Source organism: Danio rerio, chromosome 12 (assembly GCF_049306965.1).
Source record: "Danio rerio strain Tuebingen ecotype United States chromosome 12, GRCz12tu, whole genome shotgun sequence".
Lineage (NCBI taxonomy): Eukaryota > Metazoa > Chordata > Actinopteri > Cypriniformes > Danionidae > Danio > Danio rerio.
Window position 1 is genome coordinate 14,279,757 of NC_133187.1, and position 15,939 is coordinate 14,295,695.

General features: G+C 35.9%; 1 protein-coding gene across 2 annotated transcripts in view; it reads left to right on the top strand.

Moving 5' to 3' along the window:
• Positions 1–15,288, top strand: part of oplah (5-oxoprolinase, ATP-hydrolysing) — a 69,515-nt gene extending 54,227 nt beyond the window's left edge. For both annotated transcript variants that reach the window (XM_005156046.6, NM_001200059.1), the window contains exons 20-27: positions 963–1,147; positions 1,634–1,780; positions 5,942–6,076; positions 8,818–8,967; positions 10,254–10,411; positions 10,500–10,660; positions 13,241–13,338; positions 15,082–15,288. In XM_005156046.6, coding sequence (XP_005156103.1) covers positions 963–1,147; positions 1,634–1,780; positions 5,942–6,076; positions 8,818–8,967; positions 10,254–10,411; positions 10,500–10,660; positions 13,241–13,338; positions 15,082–15,201 — 1,154 coding nt within the window. In that variant the 3' untranslated portion in view covers positions 15,202–15,288. The remainder of the gene's footprint in view (positions 1–962; positions 1,148–1,633; positions 1,781–5,941; positions 6,077–8,817; positions 8,968–10,253; positions 10,412–10,499; positions 10,661–13,240; positions 13,339–15,081) is intronic.
• The last annotated feature ends 651 nt before the right edge of the window (positions 15,289–15,939 follow it).

Here is a 15,939-nt window from a genome sequence, read left to right on the forward strand (position 1 = left end):
ACTGTAATAACATTACTGTAAACTGTGGTTCATTATGATGGTATATAATGTAGCGTAGAAAACTGAACCCTATTGATTAATTTGTTTGTTACTACAGTTCTGTTGTGCCACATGTAGTGGCAATTTTCTTTTAAGGAGACTAAGTGGTCAAAAAGACAAATTCTTACTCTTTTAAACTTTTATTCTTTGCAAAGAAGTTCACACGATCATACATCAACATCAGTTTCTGCAGAGAGTAAGACACAGAAACAGAGTGTGTTCTCTTTTTATCTAGTTTGTAATACCCACAAGGTCATCAGTGACATACAGGATGAATCACAGTTACACCAGTGCTCAAACTTCATTTTTGACCATCTATATTTCAGTCTTACATCCCATACGAACATGTAGTTTATTAAATCACCATATACTTATCCAGATCTTGTCTGGTGATAAACAGATGTTAAAGCGATCACACTTGGTCTAACTTAAACAGTACATTCATGTATGAATAAAAGAACAGACCTTTATAATTAGAACAAATTAGTATATAAAATGAATATAAGATGAATAAAATGAATTTCCACCACACACAGCAACAATATAATTGCTACAACAATTTAATTCAAGTAATTATCTATAGTATGCTTTCAAACACTACTTACTATAGAATTTTTAATGTAATGTAATGTAATGCTTGTACAGTTTATACTACCTCGATGGCAGGCAAATATATTTTACTTCAGTAGAAAATTCAGCCGTCTTCATGATATACAGATTATGCCCAAAATATGTGGTTATTTTCTATTTATATCTCCTTTGAAATATGGTATAAATCGCAAAAAATGGATTTTCCTCATTCAGTTTTTTACTTCCTGCCTTCCATCTGAATTTCACGTGCCACCAGAACCACGTAGTTGAAAACAACCTATATTATAATATCAGGGTAATTATGCAAGACTGTTTATGCTTATGTCCATCAGCTGTAACCGAAGCTCTTATGGCACCCGCACAATACCCAGGATGCTCAGGGACACGGAATCTTCGTGACAACCTGTCAGATCTACGGGCACAGGTAGCAGCCAATCAGAGAGGCTGTCAGCTGGTGGGGGAGTTGATTACCAGCTATGGCCTAGATGTTGTCCAGGCATATATGGGACATATTCAGGTAAGTATATTTGCATGATGTATTAAAAGGTCAGTTCACCCAGAAATTAGGATTCTGTTGGTAATGTGTTTTCCAAACCCCCGAGACTTTCGTTAGGCTTCAGAACACAAATTAATTTATTATAGATGAAATCCAAGAGCTCTCCGACTATGGTCACAAGACATTTAAAGATCAGAAAAGGAAGCAAAAACATTGTCAACACGCAAGCCACATTTTGCCTGTAGTAAATGTACACATTGATCTAATGCAGCCGTTAAATAGAGTTATTTTTACAGTTCTTTTGTGCACATAATTGTTCATGGAGCTTCGTACGACTACAGTTTGACCACTGAAGTCACATGAAATGTCAATGTCAAAAACATTGACAATGTTTTTGGTCCATTTACTGGATTTTAAATACATTTACAATTAACAAATGATGAATATCTCGACTTGATGTTTGTTACGGTTTGCTTTTTCATTCTAATTTGTTCTTTGCATATCTAGAGTAATGCAGAGCTTGCAGTTCGAGACATGCTGAAAGATTTTGCTCATCGGCAGCGAGAAAAAACAGGCTCTCTTGAGGTTGAAGCAGAAGATCAAATGGATGATGGAACACTGATCAGACTGAAGGTTCAGATCAATGAAGAGCAAGTAAGAAGTCAACTCTTCTTTCAATTCAGGATTAGAATATAGCATTTGATAATTTTTCTCCTCGTGGTGTCAAGTCGTATTTAATATTGAGATATTTTCCACCAATTTAATGCTAGGCATATTGACATGATCTGCTGAGATTCCAACTGCTAAGTTTTTGGTGTCATACATATTTTTTCAGTATTTTAGAAACTGAATTACTGGGATATCACAGTTGTTGCACAACCAAGGCTTGCAGAAGACCATCTCTGAATACACAACACATCAAACTTAAAATCTACATGAAGCTGCAACTTTTTTTTCGTTCTGTAATGCTGTTTCTAGAAAAGCCAAATATTAAATGAGAAAAACAGTGGGCGTTACTTGTTTTTTTCTACTGTAAGCTGATTGGATGTAGTAAAGTAGGCATTTCATTCAGAAAGATTGGGGAAAGAGTTTGGGGACAGTTATTACAACCTAAAGGCACCTCCTCCTCATCGATTCTGTTTGTTGTCAAATCTGACAGTGGGAGCAGCGTGGGTAAATATGTTTGCCATTCCCAATTCATAAGATATATGTAATCTAACAAATTTACTCAAAACAAATAGCATTTTCCGATATCAATTACAGATTAGAAGAGCAAACAATTTTCCTTCTTAATGACACGCAAAGATGAATCGTTCATCACAAAACTAACAAAGTGAGCTAACAAAATCATATGGTTATGTTTGATTTCATAGGGACTTTAAACCAGATGGGCTACAGCAGCAGAAAAGTACACAGATACAGCTAAGAAGAGGAAACCCAGGCTACATTTTGTAGTTTTTCAAAGTAGACTGGAAAAAGATTCCTGATAAGTTTTGATTTCTGCTGCAATAGTTGTAAAATGTATTGACTAATTTGGCTGTACAATTGGGATACTCTATTAGATTGAGATATGTGGAGGTATTTTATTCATTCATTTTCTTTTTGGCTTAGTCCCTATATTAATCAGGGGTCGCCACAGCGGAAGGACCCGCCAACTTATCCAGCATATGCTTTGGTGAGCATTTGAAGATTGTGTAACAAACCACCGCTACTTCACCCCCGAGGGCCATGACGAGGGGCTTGCATTAAAGCAGTCAAGGGTTACTGCATTTTAAACTGCGAATACCACATAGCCTGCATAAGGCTCCACTACTTCAAAACAGTAGTTTCCACTACTACAAAACAGGAAGAAATTATCTAAAAACTTAACATCCTATTTAGTTTCAAAAAACAATTTGATGCTTGATCTGGTTTAATTGTTAATTATGCTTGTTTTTGCCCTCTTGCATAGCAGACAATACAGTCCTTTTCCTGTAACATTAAATAATACCTAGTTGTTGCAAAAGAAAATCCCCACACCACTATTCCAGCACCACAGCCTAAATCATTGTTCAACAAGATGGATACATACTTGTATGTTTTAAGCCTATTTTGACCTTACTGTACAACTACTGCAGCAGGAAGCAAAACTCAGGAATCAGGAAACCCTTTTCCTGGCTATTATTGCATTTTGACAAACTTGTAGCCTCGATTTCCTGTTCTTAGCTGACAGGAGAACCTGGTGTGCTTCTCTGCTGCTGTAACCCATCTGGTGTGTTGCATGTGTAGAGGTGCAAACCTTGGTTGTAACAAGTGGTTATTTTAGTAACAGTTGCTTTCAATCATCTTAATACACTCTGTGTATAGCCCTCTAACCTCTGGCATTAACAAAGCATTTCACTATTCTGAACTTCAGCAGATTGTAATAAACATAAGTATGATTATGAGGAGTTTGAATGTAGTTTGGACTGTATTTCCTATGCTGCCTTTATTACATGACCTACTTGTGTCAGTTGCATCCCTTCACTTCCATTTATAAATTGTAATATTCCATTTTGAGACTCTGTGCAGGGTTAACTGGGTATAGCTGTCTTTCAAATATGTGTTGAATATTTTCAATTTTAATTAGGGCTGCACAATATATCGTTTCAGCATTGATATTGCTGTTTGTGCATTCGTAATAGTCACATCGCATGATATGCAATGTTGAGTTTAAACTACAGTTAACTAGGAGCTACAGAAATGTATTTAATTGCTGTATTTACACAGACTCTATATGATTTATATATATATATATATATATATATATATATATATATATATATATATATATATATATAAAAGGTTTTCTCATCTGAGAAAACTACATCTGAAAATTACATTATTTTGCTTACACCACTGGCTGTTTAAGGAAATACTCTTAATTTTGGCCTATTTCCTCTTAAGTTAAAAACAAAACAATATTGTTACTTGATCTAAGAATTTTTAGTTGTTTGGCTTAGAAATGAGACAGAACAAAGTAAGAATAGCATGTTTTGCATTGTGATTATTCAGTCTCTGTACCTGAATACTGTTAGACCCTCCAGAAAACTTGTGAAACTGTATTCTTATCGCAATATTTATTGCAAAAAAATAAAATATCGCAATATCGGATTTTTCCAGTATCATGCAGCCCTAATTTGAATGAATAATTCAGTTACTGACTCATGTAGACTTTGCATCTTTGATGAATCAACGTTTTTGAAGAATCTCTTGGTCAAATTATTTAGTGAGGAATGTTTCATACACGTGCTATATATAATGTAACAAAATGTCAAAAGAAGGACACTTATTTTAAATGTAATTCTCACAAATGCAATCAACATTTTCAAGATTCAAGGTGAACTTAATAAAAAAGAATTCCAATTAAACAGATTTTGTGCTTTGGTTTACTGTAATGGTATTGTAACAGACAGTTTTTTTTTTATTATTGAAAAGCTCATCGTCAACTTTATTAGGTGCACCTGTCCAACTGCTCGCTAATGCAAATTTCTAATCAGCCAATCACATGGCAGCAACTCAATGCATTTAGGAATGTACACATGGTCAAGACGATCTGCTGTAGTTCAAACCAAGCATCAGAATGGAGAAGAAAGGTGATTTAAGTAACTTAGAATGTGGCATGTTTGTTGGTGCCAAATGGGCTGGTCTGAGTGTTTTAGAAACTGCTGATCTACAGGGATTTTCACACACAACATCTTTAATGTTTACAGAAAATGAGCCGCAAAAGAGAAAATATCCATTGAGCGGCAGTTCTGTGGGTGCAAATGCCTTGTTGATGCCAGAGGTCAAAAGAGCATGACCAGACTGGTTTGAGCTAATAAAAATGCAACAGTAACTCAAATAATCACTCATTACAACCAAGATATGCAGAAAAGCATCTCTGAATGCACAACATGTCAAACCTTGAGGCGGATGAGCTACAGCAGCAGAAAACCCTACTGGTGCCACATCTGTCAGCTAAGAACACAAAACTGAGGCTAAAATTTGCATAGGCTCACCAAAAATGCACAATAGAAGATTGGAAAAACATGGCCTGGCCTGATAAGTCTCGATTTTTGCTGCAACATGATAGTAGGGGCAGATTTTGGCGTCAACAACATGAAAGCATGTATACATCCTACCTTGTATCAATGGTTCAAGCTGGTTTATTGGTGCGGGGGATATTTTCTTGGCTCATTTTGGGTCTATTAGTACCAATTAAGTATTGTGTCAATGCCACAGCCTACCTGAGTATTGTTGCTGACCATGTCTATCCCTTGATGATCAAAGTATACCAATCTTCTAATGGCCACTTACAGCAGAAGAGCGATCATGTCATAAAGCATGAATCATCACAGTTTTTTTTAACATGACAATGTGTTCATTGCACTCATATGACCTCCACAGTCCCCAGACTCAATCCGATAGAGCACTTTTATCGGTGGAACGGGAGATCCGCATCATGGATGTGCAACTGACAAATCTGCAGCAACTGCGTGATGCTATCAATATGTCAATATGGACAAACTGAGAAATATTTCCAGTATCTTGTTGAATATATGCCACGAAGTTTTAATTCAGTTCTGAAAGGGGGTCCAACCCAGCAATAATAAGGTGTACTTAATAAAGTGGCCACTGAGTGTATACAAAACATTCATGGGTCACGGAAATTTCCAGTACAAATATATGTACTTTTATACTCGTCATAGAAAACCTGATTGAATTCCTATAGTGATATGTGGACATCAAAAGAAGATCTTTTACATTGCATTAGTAATGACTATTGTTTCTGTCTATCTGTTTGTCTGTCTACAGGGCAGCGCTGTGTTTGATTTCACCGGTACGGGGACAGAAGTTTGGGGCAATTGTAATGCTCCTCGTGCCATTACACTTTCTGCCCTAATATACTGTCTGAGATGCATGGTGGGCCAGGACATCCCCCTCAACCAGGTGACATACAAACACACATTTTTAGGGATTGTGCTTTAAAAATTCTTACAATAAACATGTAGAATTTTTAGTAACAATAAAGTAAGGAACGGGCGAAGCAGTGATGCAGTAGGTAGAGCTGTTGCCTTACAGCAAGAAGGTCGCTGGTTCGATCCTCGGCTCAGTTGGCATATCTGTGTGGAGTGTGCATGTTCTCCCTGTGTTTGCGTGGGTTTCCTCCGGGTGCTCTGGTTTCCCCCACAGGCAAAAGACATGCAGTGTCTGTAGTGTATAAATGTGTGTGTGAGTGTTTGTAGATGTTTCCCAGAGATGGGTTGCGGCTGGTAGAGCATATGCTGCGTAAAAACATGCTGGATAAGTTGGCGGTTCATTTCGCCGTGGCGACCCCGGATTAATAAAGCTGATAAAAGAATGAATGAATGAATAAAAGGAAGGAAGTCAAAGGTGACAAAAGATGGAGGTTTGAGGAGAGAAGTGAGAAACTCCTTGTCTCTAGCACAGCTGATTTTTTCTCGTTTTTAAAAATTAAAAAGACATTCTGCTTAGTGGTATCAATAAAAGTGATACCAGTCATTGTTATATTTAAAAGGTGCAGTATGTAAGTTTGACACCCAGTGGTTGAACTAGGTATTGCACTCTTGGATTAAAACAAATGCAAGCGCAGGTTGCCAGATTGAAGACGTGATATAAAACGTGTTCTAAATAAAAGCAACGGCACAATAGAAGGAATATTTTCCATATTAAAAGGAGTTTTTGACCTAACCAACACCTCGAATTCATATATTAGAAACTGCTTCTATTTCTCACAGTCGAACAACAGAAAACTATGACAAAACTTACATACAACACCTTTAAATGGCAAGTCTTATGTGTATTTACAGGTAAAATAGACTGTAATGGGACAAACATATTCTGCTCTGTCCAAATAATAGACCGTTATTATTTGTAGCATTATCTGCATTAACATTGTCCCTGATGAATGAAGAGACAATTTCAGAGTATTTCATTCACAGTATTCTAGTGTTTCTCAGTAAGAAATACTTTTATGGTAAACATTTTGATGGATAGTAACTATATATAACTAAATATTATTTTGATTTTACATTGTAACCGCATGGCATTATATGCTATGCTGGTTTGATGACAAACAAAATATATAAAAATTAGCTTCAATTATATTGAGTCCATTTATGTGATCTTGATGTTATATTAATGAGTGAAACCACTTAAATATTAGTATCATACTAGGACTGTCAAACCTCATCAGGTTTTTTCAGTCATCTAATACTGAATACCTAAGTGTTAATTCTCTCTTTCTGTCATGCATTCACATACATTTTAGCTTGAAATATCAATGGACAAAACTATGTCCAGATATATTTTTATTTTTATTAATATTTTATAACAACAACTAATATACCAAATAAAGAAATGAGCTAGTCGAGGAGAGTGAATGAGTGAAATACTGAGGATGGAATGTCCATATTCTTCACACATTTGTAATATGAAAAAAACAAACTGAACATTATTAACAACATAATGTATAGCATTTTAGTATGATATGAATTCGGTAAATGCTTGTACAAGCCCAAATCAGAAAAAGTTAGGACAGTATGGAAAACGCAAATAAAGTTATTTCTAAATTTACTTTAACTTGTATTTCATTGCCAACAATACAACAATACATTATTTTATGCGTTACTCTTTTTCATACTCTGTATGATCCATATCTTCTTTGGTACGGAGCCCACGGCACCTTTTTCTTCTAAAAAAATACCTGGTTAACTGATTCATCTGCCCACAGTAAACATTTCCATTGTGTAATGGTCCACTCCAGATGCCTTCGAGCTCAGAAAAGTTGCCGGCACTTCTGGACACTGCTAACATTGGGCTTCCTTTTGGCACAGTACAGTTTTAACTAGCATTTGTGGATATAACTACATATTGTAGTACTTGACAAAGGTTTGGCAAAGTAGTCCTTAGCCCATGTGGTGATATCACATATAGATAATTGAAGAAGCTTGATGCAGTGACACCTGAGGGATCAGAGATCACGATTGTTCAGCTTAGGCTTGCGTCGTTGTCCTTTACACACTAAAATTTCTCCAGATTCCTTGAAACTTTAAATGATGTTATGCAGTGTTGAAGGTGAAATATCCAAATGTCTTCCTATCTTTCTTTGAGGAACATTTGTTTTTAAACATTTCAAAAAATATCTGATGTATCTGTTGGCAAACTAACGACCCTCTGCCTCTGCCTGCATCTTTGCTCTTAAAAGACTAGACCTTTATTGGATGCTGCTTTCGTACCAAATCCTAATTACAATCACCTGTTGACACCACCTGTTTCAAGTCATCATTTAACTAATTTACCTGATTACTAGCCCTAAATTTCTCCTGTCCCAACTTTTTTGGAATGTGTTTCAGGTCTGAATGACAGGAAAGGATGTATGTTTACAAATGAAATAAAGTTGACCAGACAAAACATGAAATATTTTCTGTTCATATTGTCTGCAAAGAAATATAAGTCAAAGTAAATTTGGAAATCGCTACTTTCTTTTTATTTGAGTTTTCCTTATCGTCCTAACTTTTTCTGATTTGGGGTCGTAAAAAATACTATCCTAATACTATACTAATAACTGTTATGAATGTTATTACTAATACTATTGCTAGTACATGTAATTAAAATCTTTTAAATATTAAATTCTCTTTATGTGTGATTGATATATTTTGTGTTTTTAGGGCTGTCTTGCCCCCGTTAAAGTCATTATCCCCCCTGGCTCAATCCTCCAGCCATCTCAGAACGCTGCAGTAGTGGGCGGTAATGTACTGACCTCACAGAGAGTGGTGGACGTCATCTTCAAAGCCTTTCAAGTGTGTGCTGCCTCACAGGTACATTACTTCAGTCTAAACTATCAGTGTTTACACTAGCTGATGAAATCTCCTTGTGCTGCTAAACTCACAAGGTAAAATATGGATATGGATTTCATATAAAATTCACTCAAAGTTAGAGATAATTATCTATATATGCAGCATAGACTATGTGTATGCACATAAAATCTATTTAACCTGTTAACTCAATGGGTTTGTCAGTTGTCATTGCATGTTTAAAACAATTCTAATCTATTCTTAATTTACAGTGTTTAGAGTACACCCCATTTTGAAAACGAATATTTTAATCCATTTCTCAGTGAATATAGGCAATGTATTTTGGTGCATATAAACAAAAATATTTATTAAAATAGTATTTTAGTCACCAAACATATTTAAAAATTAAAAAATAATACACTTAAATTTAAGCAAAATTTAGCAAAAAAAAAAAATTACAGCCTACACAATTTCAATTTTTGCATCTCTTGATTTTTCCTCTTTTTTTAAATTTGTATTTAATATTTTTCTATAACATTAATTTGTGTGTACTAGTTTTTAGACCATTAACATAAATTATTTTGTTGGATAAGCTCCAGATTTGGCTTCAGTACTGACTAATCTAATGTATATGCACAAATATAATATTGTATAGCTTCCTATTAAAAATTTGAATTTAAAATATAGATTTGTGAGCAGTCTGCTTATATATGCTGAGCACTGTAGCTTGACCAATCTAATACTGACAAACATATATCGCTGAAAATCTATAACAGTGTACTTTTCATTACACAATTGTTTTGCAGGAAATATTATGCAGTAATAATATTTTTTATTAATTTGTGACAAGAAAAGGTAGCAAAAAAAGTCATGGAGTTATGAAATTCTTTTTTATGAAAAGCCAATTCATAACCTTCCATATGAATGTGCCACCTATTCATTAAAATGTAAAACATTTATTGCAGTAGATTTCTATTACAATAACCCTAAGCAGCTATAACCTTTTTGTTTATTGTTTTCATGTAACTTCAACTTCTCTTCTATAAAACAAGACTATAGGACTATATTCAAAAGGAGATCAGAACTATATTCACTGGAATCTACACATTACCTTTTCAAGCCTACATTTAAAAATTGGCTTGACTGTTAACAGGTTTAATATTTATCAACTTTATACATACATTAAAATGTATTATATTTGCAACATTTATAATATAGATTTTGTGATGTGAGTATACCGTATGTAAGCAGGTACAGTAGTATGTTTTACATCCAAGCATTTATTATACCATCTCTTATTATGTTTTAAGGGTTGCATGAACAATGTGTCATTCGGCTGTGAGAAAAGCGGTTACTATGAGACAGTTGCTGGTGGAGCAGGGGCGGGGCCAAGCTGGAACGGACGTGGCGGGATTCACACTCATATGACAAACACTCGCATCACTGACCCTGAGATCCTCGAGAGCAGGTCTGAATGTTTAACAGAATTATACAAACATTACATTCATTCCTAGGCAGAAGAAATGCTTAAAGTCAATTTGATATCGGCATTTCAGGTATCCAGTGATTCTTGAGCAGTTTTCTCTGCGACCTGATTCTGGAGGGGCAGGTCTGTACCGTGGCGGGGATGGTGTGATCCGGAAACTGAGATTTCGTAGTCCAGTGGTTCTGTCAGTGCTGACGGAGAGACGCTCTACAAAACCCTATGGCCTACATGGTACCTTCATCTGCAGTATATTTATTTATTCATTCATTCATTTTATTTTCGGCTCAGTCCCTTTATTAATCTGGGGTCACTACAGTGGAATGAACCGCCAACTTATCCAGCATATGATTTACGCAGCATATGCCCTTCCAGTTGCAACCCATCACTGGGAAACATCCATACACACTCAATCACACACATTAACTACGGACAGTTTAGCCTACCCAATTCACCTATACCACATGTTTTTGGACCGGGGGAACTGAACTGCAAATATATATATATTAGTTGACTTTACGCTAAAAAGCGAATTCACTTTTGTTATTATGGTTCGCACCCTGGTGCATGGTCTAATGCTGTGTTCACACCAGACGCAGAAGGAGCGTCAAGCGCAAGTGATTTACATGTTAAGTCAATGTAAACGTGAGAATAGACATCCTGCGGCATGAAATGCGTGAATGTCGCATCGTGAATGACTCGGATTGCACGAATGGTGCAGTGCAAATGGCGTGATAAGTGCAAATTGAGCGTTTTGTACATTTGACACGCTTAAATTGTGTTTCGCGTGAATCGCTCGAGTTTTGAACTTTGAACTTAAGCAGACACCAGCGCCGCGTTTAACAATCAGGAGCTTGCTCTTGTGGGGGCGTGATTGTGACATAGCGCCTGTTGTTAGTATCCTGGAGGAAATCCTACAGCTGACACCTGAAAAAGCCTCCATCATCCAAGTTAAGTTTTTAGAGGAGTTTATGAGCTCACAGAGATGGATGCACCTCTGAAAGGATCTAGTGGACTCAGACATGGTCCTAAATGTATTGATGCTGTTTTTCAGCCTTCATAAAGCACATAAAATCTGTTATTTTCTTAATAAAATCCATGTTAGCCATTTTGTAACAAGGCTAGAGTCACAGACACGAATCCACGTCTGCACTGAAGTGAAATTGATGCGCAAATGAAACAGATTTGATGCACGAATGAAGCAGGGATTGACGGATGCATGAAGCGAGTAAACTCAAATGTTAACGAGGTTATTTACGCGCGAATAGCTCAATTTATCCGCACGTTCCGCCTCTGGTGTGAACACAGCATAACACGGTTGTCTTTATTCTCTTAATGAGTTATGGCTGTGTAAGCGTTTGGACCAGCATTTAGTTGGTCAATTGTGCAGTCTATTCAGTCCTTAAAATAGCAACTCGCCAACAAAGCACCTGAACACACCCATTAGACCCATTAGACCAGCACACCCATGAGTCGCCAAAATGGCACAAATGGATTTGCTATTTAAACAATGTGGTGCAAAATGTGAAAATTATTATGATGACAGATTTTTTATTTTTTGAATGAACTTTCACTTTAAGTAAACTGACTGTGCGTAATTATAAAATTAGTAAATAGTTCCCAGTTACAATGGGCTTAGGCCCCGTTTACACTAGTGCGTTTTAGTTTGAAAACGCATAAGTTTTGCTACGGTTACGCCATCCGTCCACACTACGCCGGAGTTCTCGAGCGCCGAAAACGGAGCGTTTTGAAAACGCTGGAGAGGCCGTTTTCATTCTAAAACGCTGCTGCTCCGTCTCAGTGTGGATGGGGAAAGACGGAGACATCTGAAAACGGAGGCGGGGCTGCAAACGTTCGCCTATCTGATTGGGGCTTTTCCTCAATATTAAGTAGCCCACACACAGTTCAGTCTCGCATCCTCTTCTTGTAAGTTAAGACTTCGCAAGTTTGATCAAGGCTGCAGTCTCCCCCTTCTCAGTTTGATATGGAAAACATACCGAGGACACAGGTAAATCTTCAAAGGGAACAGTGTACTTTATAACTTCATTTACATCACCTTGGCTACGTTGTTTCACTTTCTCAACAATAAAATGTAAACATGATTTAAGGAACTGCCTATTTTCATTTTAATATTAGCAACTTAACAGACAGCAGAAATGTTGAGGCGCCGTGCTGCATATATGAGCGTCATCTTCACTGTGTGGATATTTAAAACAAAACGGAGCCCATAACAACTGTCTCCTTTCAATTTCAGTGAAAATACAAACGCACCCTCTCTTTTGCTGAATATCAGTTTTAATAATCAATAATTATAAAAGTATAACATACAATAAGTTTATACATTGTAGGAAACAAAGGCAAGCGATCAGTCAATGTACCTGGATTAATCATTAACTTTGCGCTTAACCAAAACATGTTACCCGTGAACAAGTAACTTAATAGATTCCAATGACCAAAGTCAGGGAATTGGCCTATGTCGTTAGATAAAGACAACAACATGAATGAAATATCACGTTTAGCAAATATAGTGAGATTAGATCCAGCGGGAGATGCTTGATGAGCATGGTAACGCTGGGTAAAACGCGAGTGTGGACGCGGATCGTTTTCATTCTACAACGCCGTTTTAAAACTAAAACGCACTAGTGTAAACGGGGCCTTACTCAACTTAAGTAAAGTCAACTTGTTTATTTTAAAGCAATGAGTTTACTCACTTTGTAAATTATTTTAGTAATCAAATAATTACTTTTTACAATGTTCATTATCTCCTTGCATCTGTGTACAGTAGTCATCATCTATAATTTTTGACTGTTCTAGGAGGTAAAAATGGAGCACCTGGGCTGAATTTGTTACATAAAACAGATGGCAGAGTCTTAAATTTAGGGGCCAAGACTACCATCAGCCTGGATCCTGGGGTAAGACAACTTTTCTGTGTTTTTACATACTAGAGAATTTCTCAAAGTTGTTGAAGAATCATTAAATCTTCTCTAAGCAGCTGTTATTTCTCCCCACGGTTTGGGAAAATGCTATAAAAATTGTTGGCGAACACACAACAGCGTGTTCAGTTTTGTTTTATTGTCAGAATAAAGAGTGTTAAAGGGTTTGTTTACCCAAAAATTCAAATTCCTTTATAAATTTCATCTCATTACTGTTCCAATCCCCTGAGACGTTTAATTAGAAAATTTAGATATTAGGATATTAAGATTTTATGACAAGACATTTAAAATCCAGAAAATGAACCAAAACGCTGTAAAACTTCAGTAGTTCAGATGTAATGAATATGAAGCTCCAAGAAAAAACCTGTTTAAATGAATTTGTTTGCCTGTATCTTTTGTGTCAGATAAGGGTGTGCTACAGGGAACACAATGCTTGTTTGTTACACTGATTGCCTAATAAATGCTTAGCCTGACCTGTCACGGATGAGAAGACAAAGGCAATATATGGAAAACTAGTCACTTTCGTTAAAACCTGCCATTTAAACCTTGTGCTTCATAAAAAAAAATTTAAAAAGATGTAGGTCCTTAAAGGATTTTTATATGAAAAAACTAAACTTTTGCCTTTTTTGTAAATGTTTGAGTATTAAAAAATGTATTTAATTTAAGGAATTGATTTTAATGAATTAACACTTGTTTATTTAATCTACATTTTATTTTGTTTGTACAAAATTTTTATTTGGTTTATTTTGCAATTTACTAAATGATTATCATCAATTCTCAAATGATGTTTAACAGAGCAAGGAATTTTTCATAGTATTTCCTTTAATATTTTTTCTTCTGTAGAAAGTCTTATGTGTTTTATCTTGGCTAGAATAAAAACAGGTCTAAATATTTTGAAACTTATTTTAAGGTCGATATTATTAGCCCCCTTAAGCAATATATTTTTTGATTATCTGCAGAAGAAACTACTGATATAGAAGGACTTTGCCATGCTGCAAAAGTTACATTACAAGACATGCTTTTAGTCATTTTCATGTGAAACTGAACTACAGAGCAACAAATGTGTACAACTGGAAAGGGGGCGGTAAATGATGCAATAATCCTTTTATCCCGATGAATTTTTTTTTCATAATCGCTAGAAGCCGAAATCGAAACTGAATTTTCAATTAACTGCACAGCAATAATGCGTTTGAGTTTGAGCATTTTTACGTACTAAAAAATAGATTTATGTCCATAAGGACACACCAGGCTTAATTTAAAATAGGTTATTTGCTTGATTTATTTTGATCTAATGAATTCTTGAAAAATCTTGCTACCTAATATTTCTGTATAATTTTTATTTTTTTACAGTTTTGAGATTTTTAAATGCTACAGTACAATAGTAATTTTCATTTGTCTGCATTTTAATTCATAAGCAAACATGCAAAAAAAAAAAGAATACATTGGGCAGTGAAAATGCAAATGAACCAATCAATGATGACCTGTAGGATCTACTGGTTATTAAACTAATATGATCCCATTTCAATTTAATGTGTTTGTTAGGAGATGGATGGATGGATGGATGGATGGATGGATGGATGGATGGATGGATGGGTGGGTGGATGGATGGAGGGATGGATGGATGGATGGGTGGATTTTTTGAAAATCGTTTTCTGTTATTTAGTATAAAAATATTAAAATGTCATAAAAGTGGACTGATGCAACTTGTGGTACACATAACAGGACATGTTCAGTCTGTTCACTCCTGGAGGAGGTGGATATGGACGTATGGATGAGCTGGATGGAGATCATCATCTCCCCTCTAAACGCCGTTGCCTGCATGAGTCACAAAACAAGGTTTAAGAAGACTTTTAGTAAAAAGCAAAGCATTGGATGATAAAAAAAACTGTTGTTGAAGACAGCTGAAATAAAATCTAATGCATCTTCTTATGTCAAGTGAATTTTTATTCTAAACTGTGTTTTACAATGGTCGTTAGTTTCAGTTTTTATTGAAGGTAAATTAGGAAGGATGAAACACGCAATGGATGGGTGTCATTGATAATAAGTTTACAATGTAGCTGCCCATCCATCCAGGACATACATTTGATTAAATTTCCTTTACAAAGATTTGACAAGTCCCAGTATTCTGCACCTATGTGAAGTTTAGTTATAATCTAATTTAGAGAGGATCAATTGCTTATGATTGCTTGTAGCTGTCCCTGCATTATTCAATTTATAATTCACCAATCAGTTGATTCCTAAGCCACTATAAATACCCCAAGTTCCATACAACAGCCATCTTCATTTTGAAGAATCCCCCCTTCCACCCCTACTCCTTCTCTTTTCCTAGATGGGTGGCACAGTTGTCCAGTGGTTAGCACTGTTGCCTCACAGCAAGAACGTCATTGGTTCTAGTGCTTACCAAGCCAACCGACGTTTCATTCTCAACGTTCACGTGGGTTTACCCTAGGTTCCGCGGTTTCCTCCCACTGTCCAAAAACATGCAACTTAAGTTAATGGACTTATCCAAATCAGAACCAGACATGCTTCTAGTAAGTAGGTATAGCTTAAGAGCAATCACTATCTGTTCATTAGCTACTA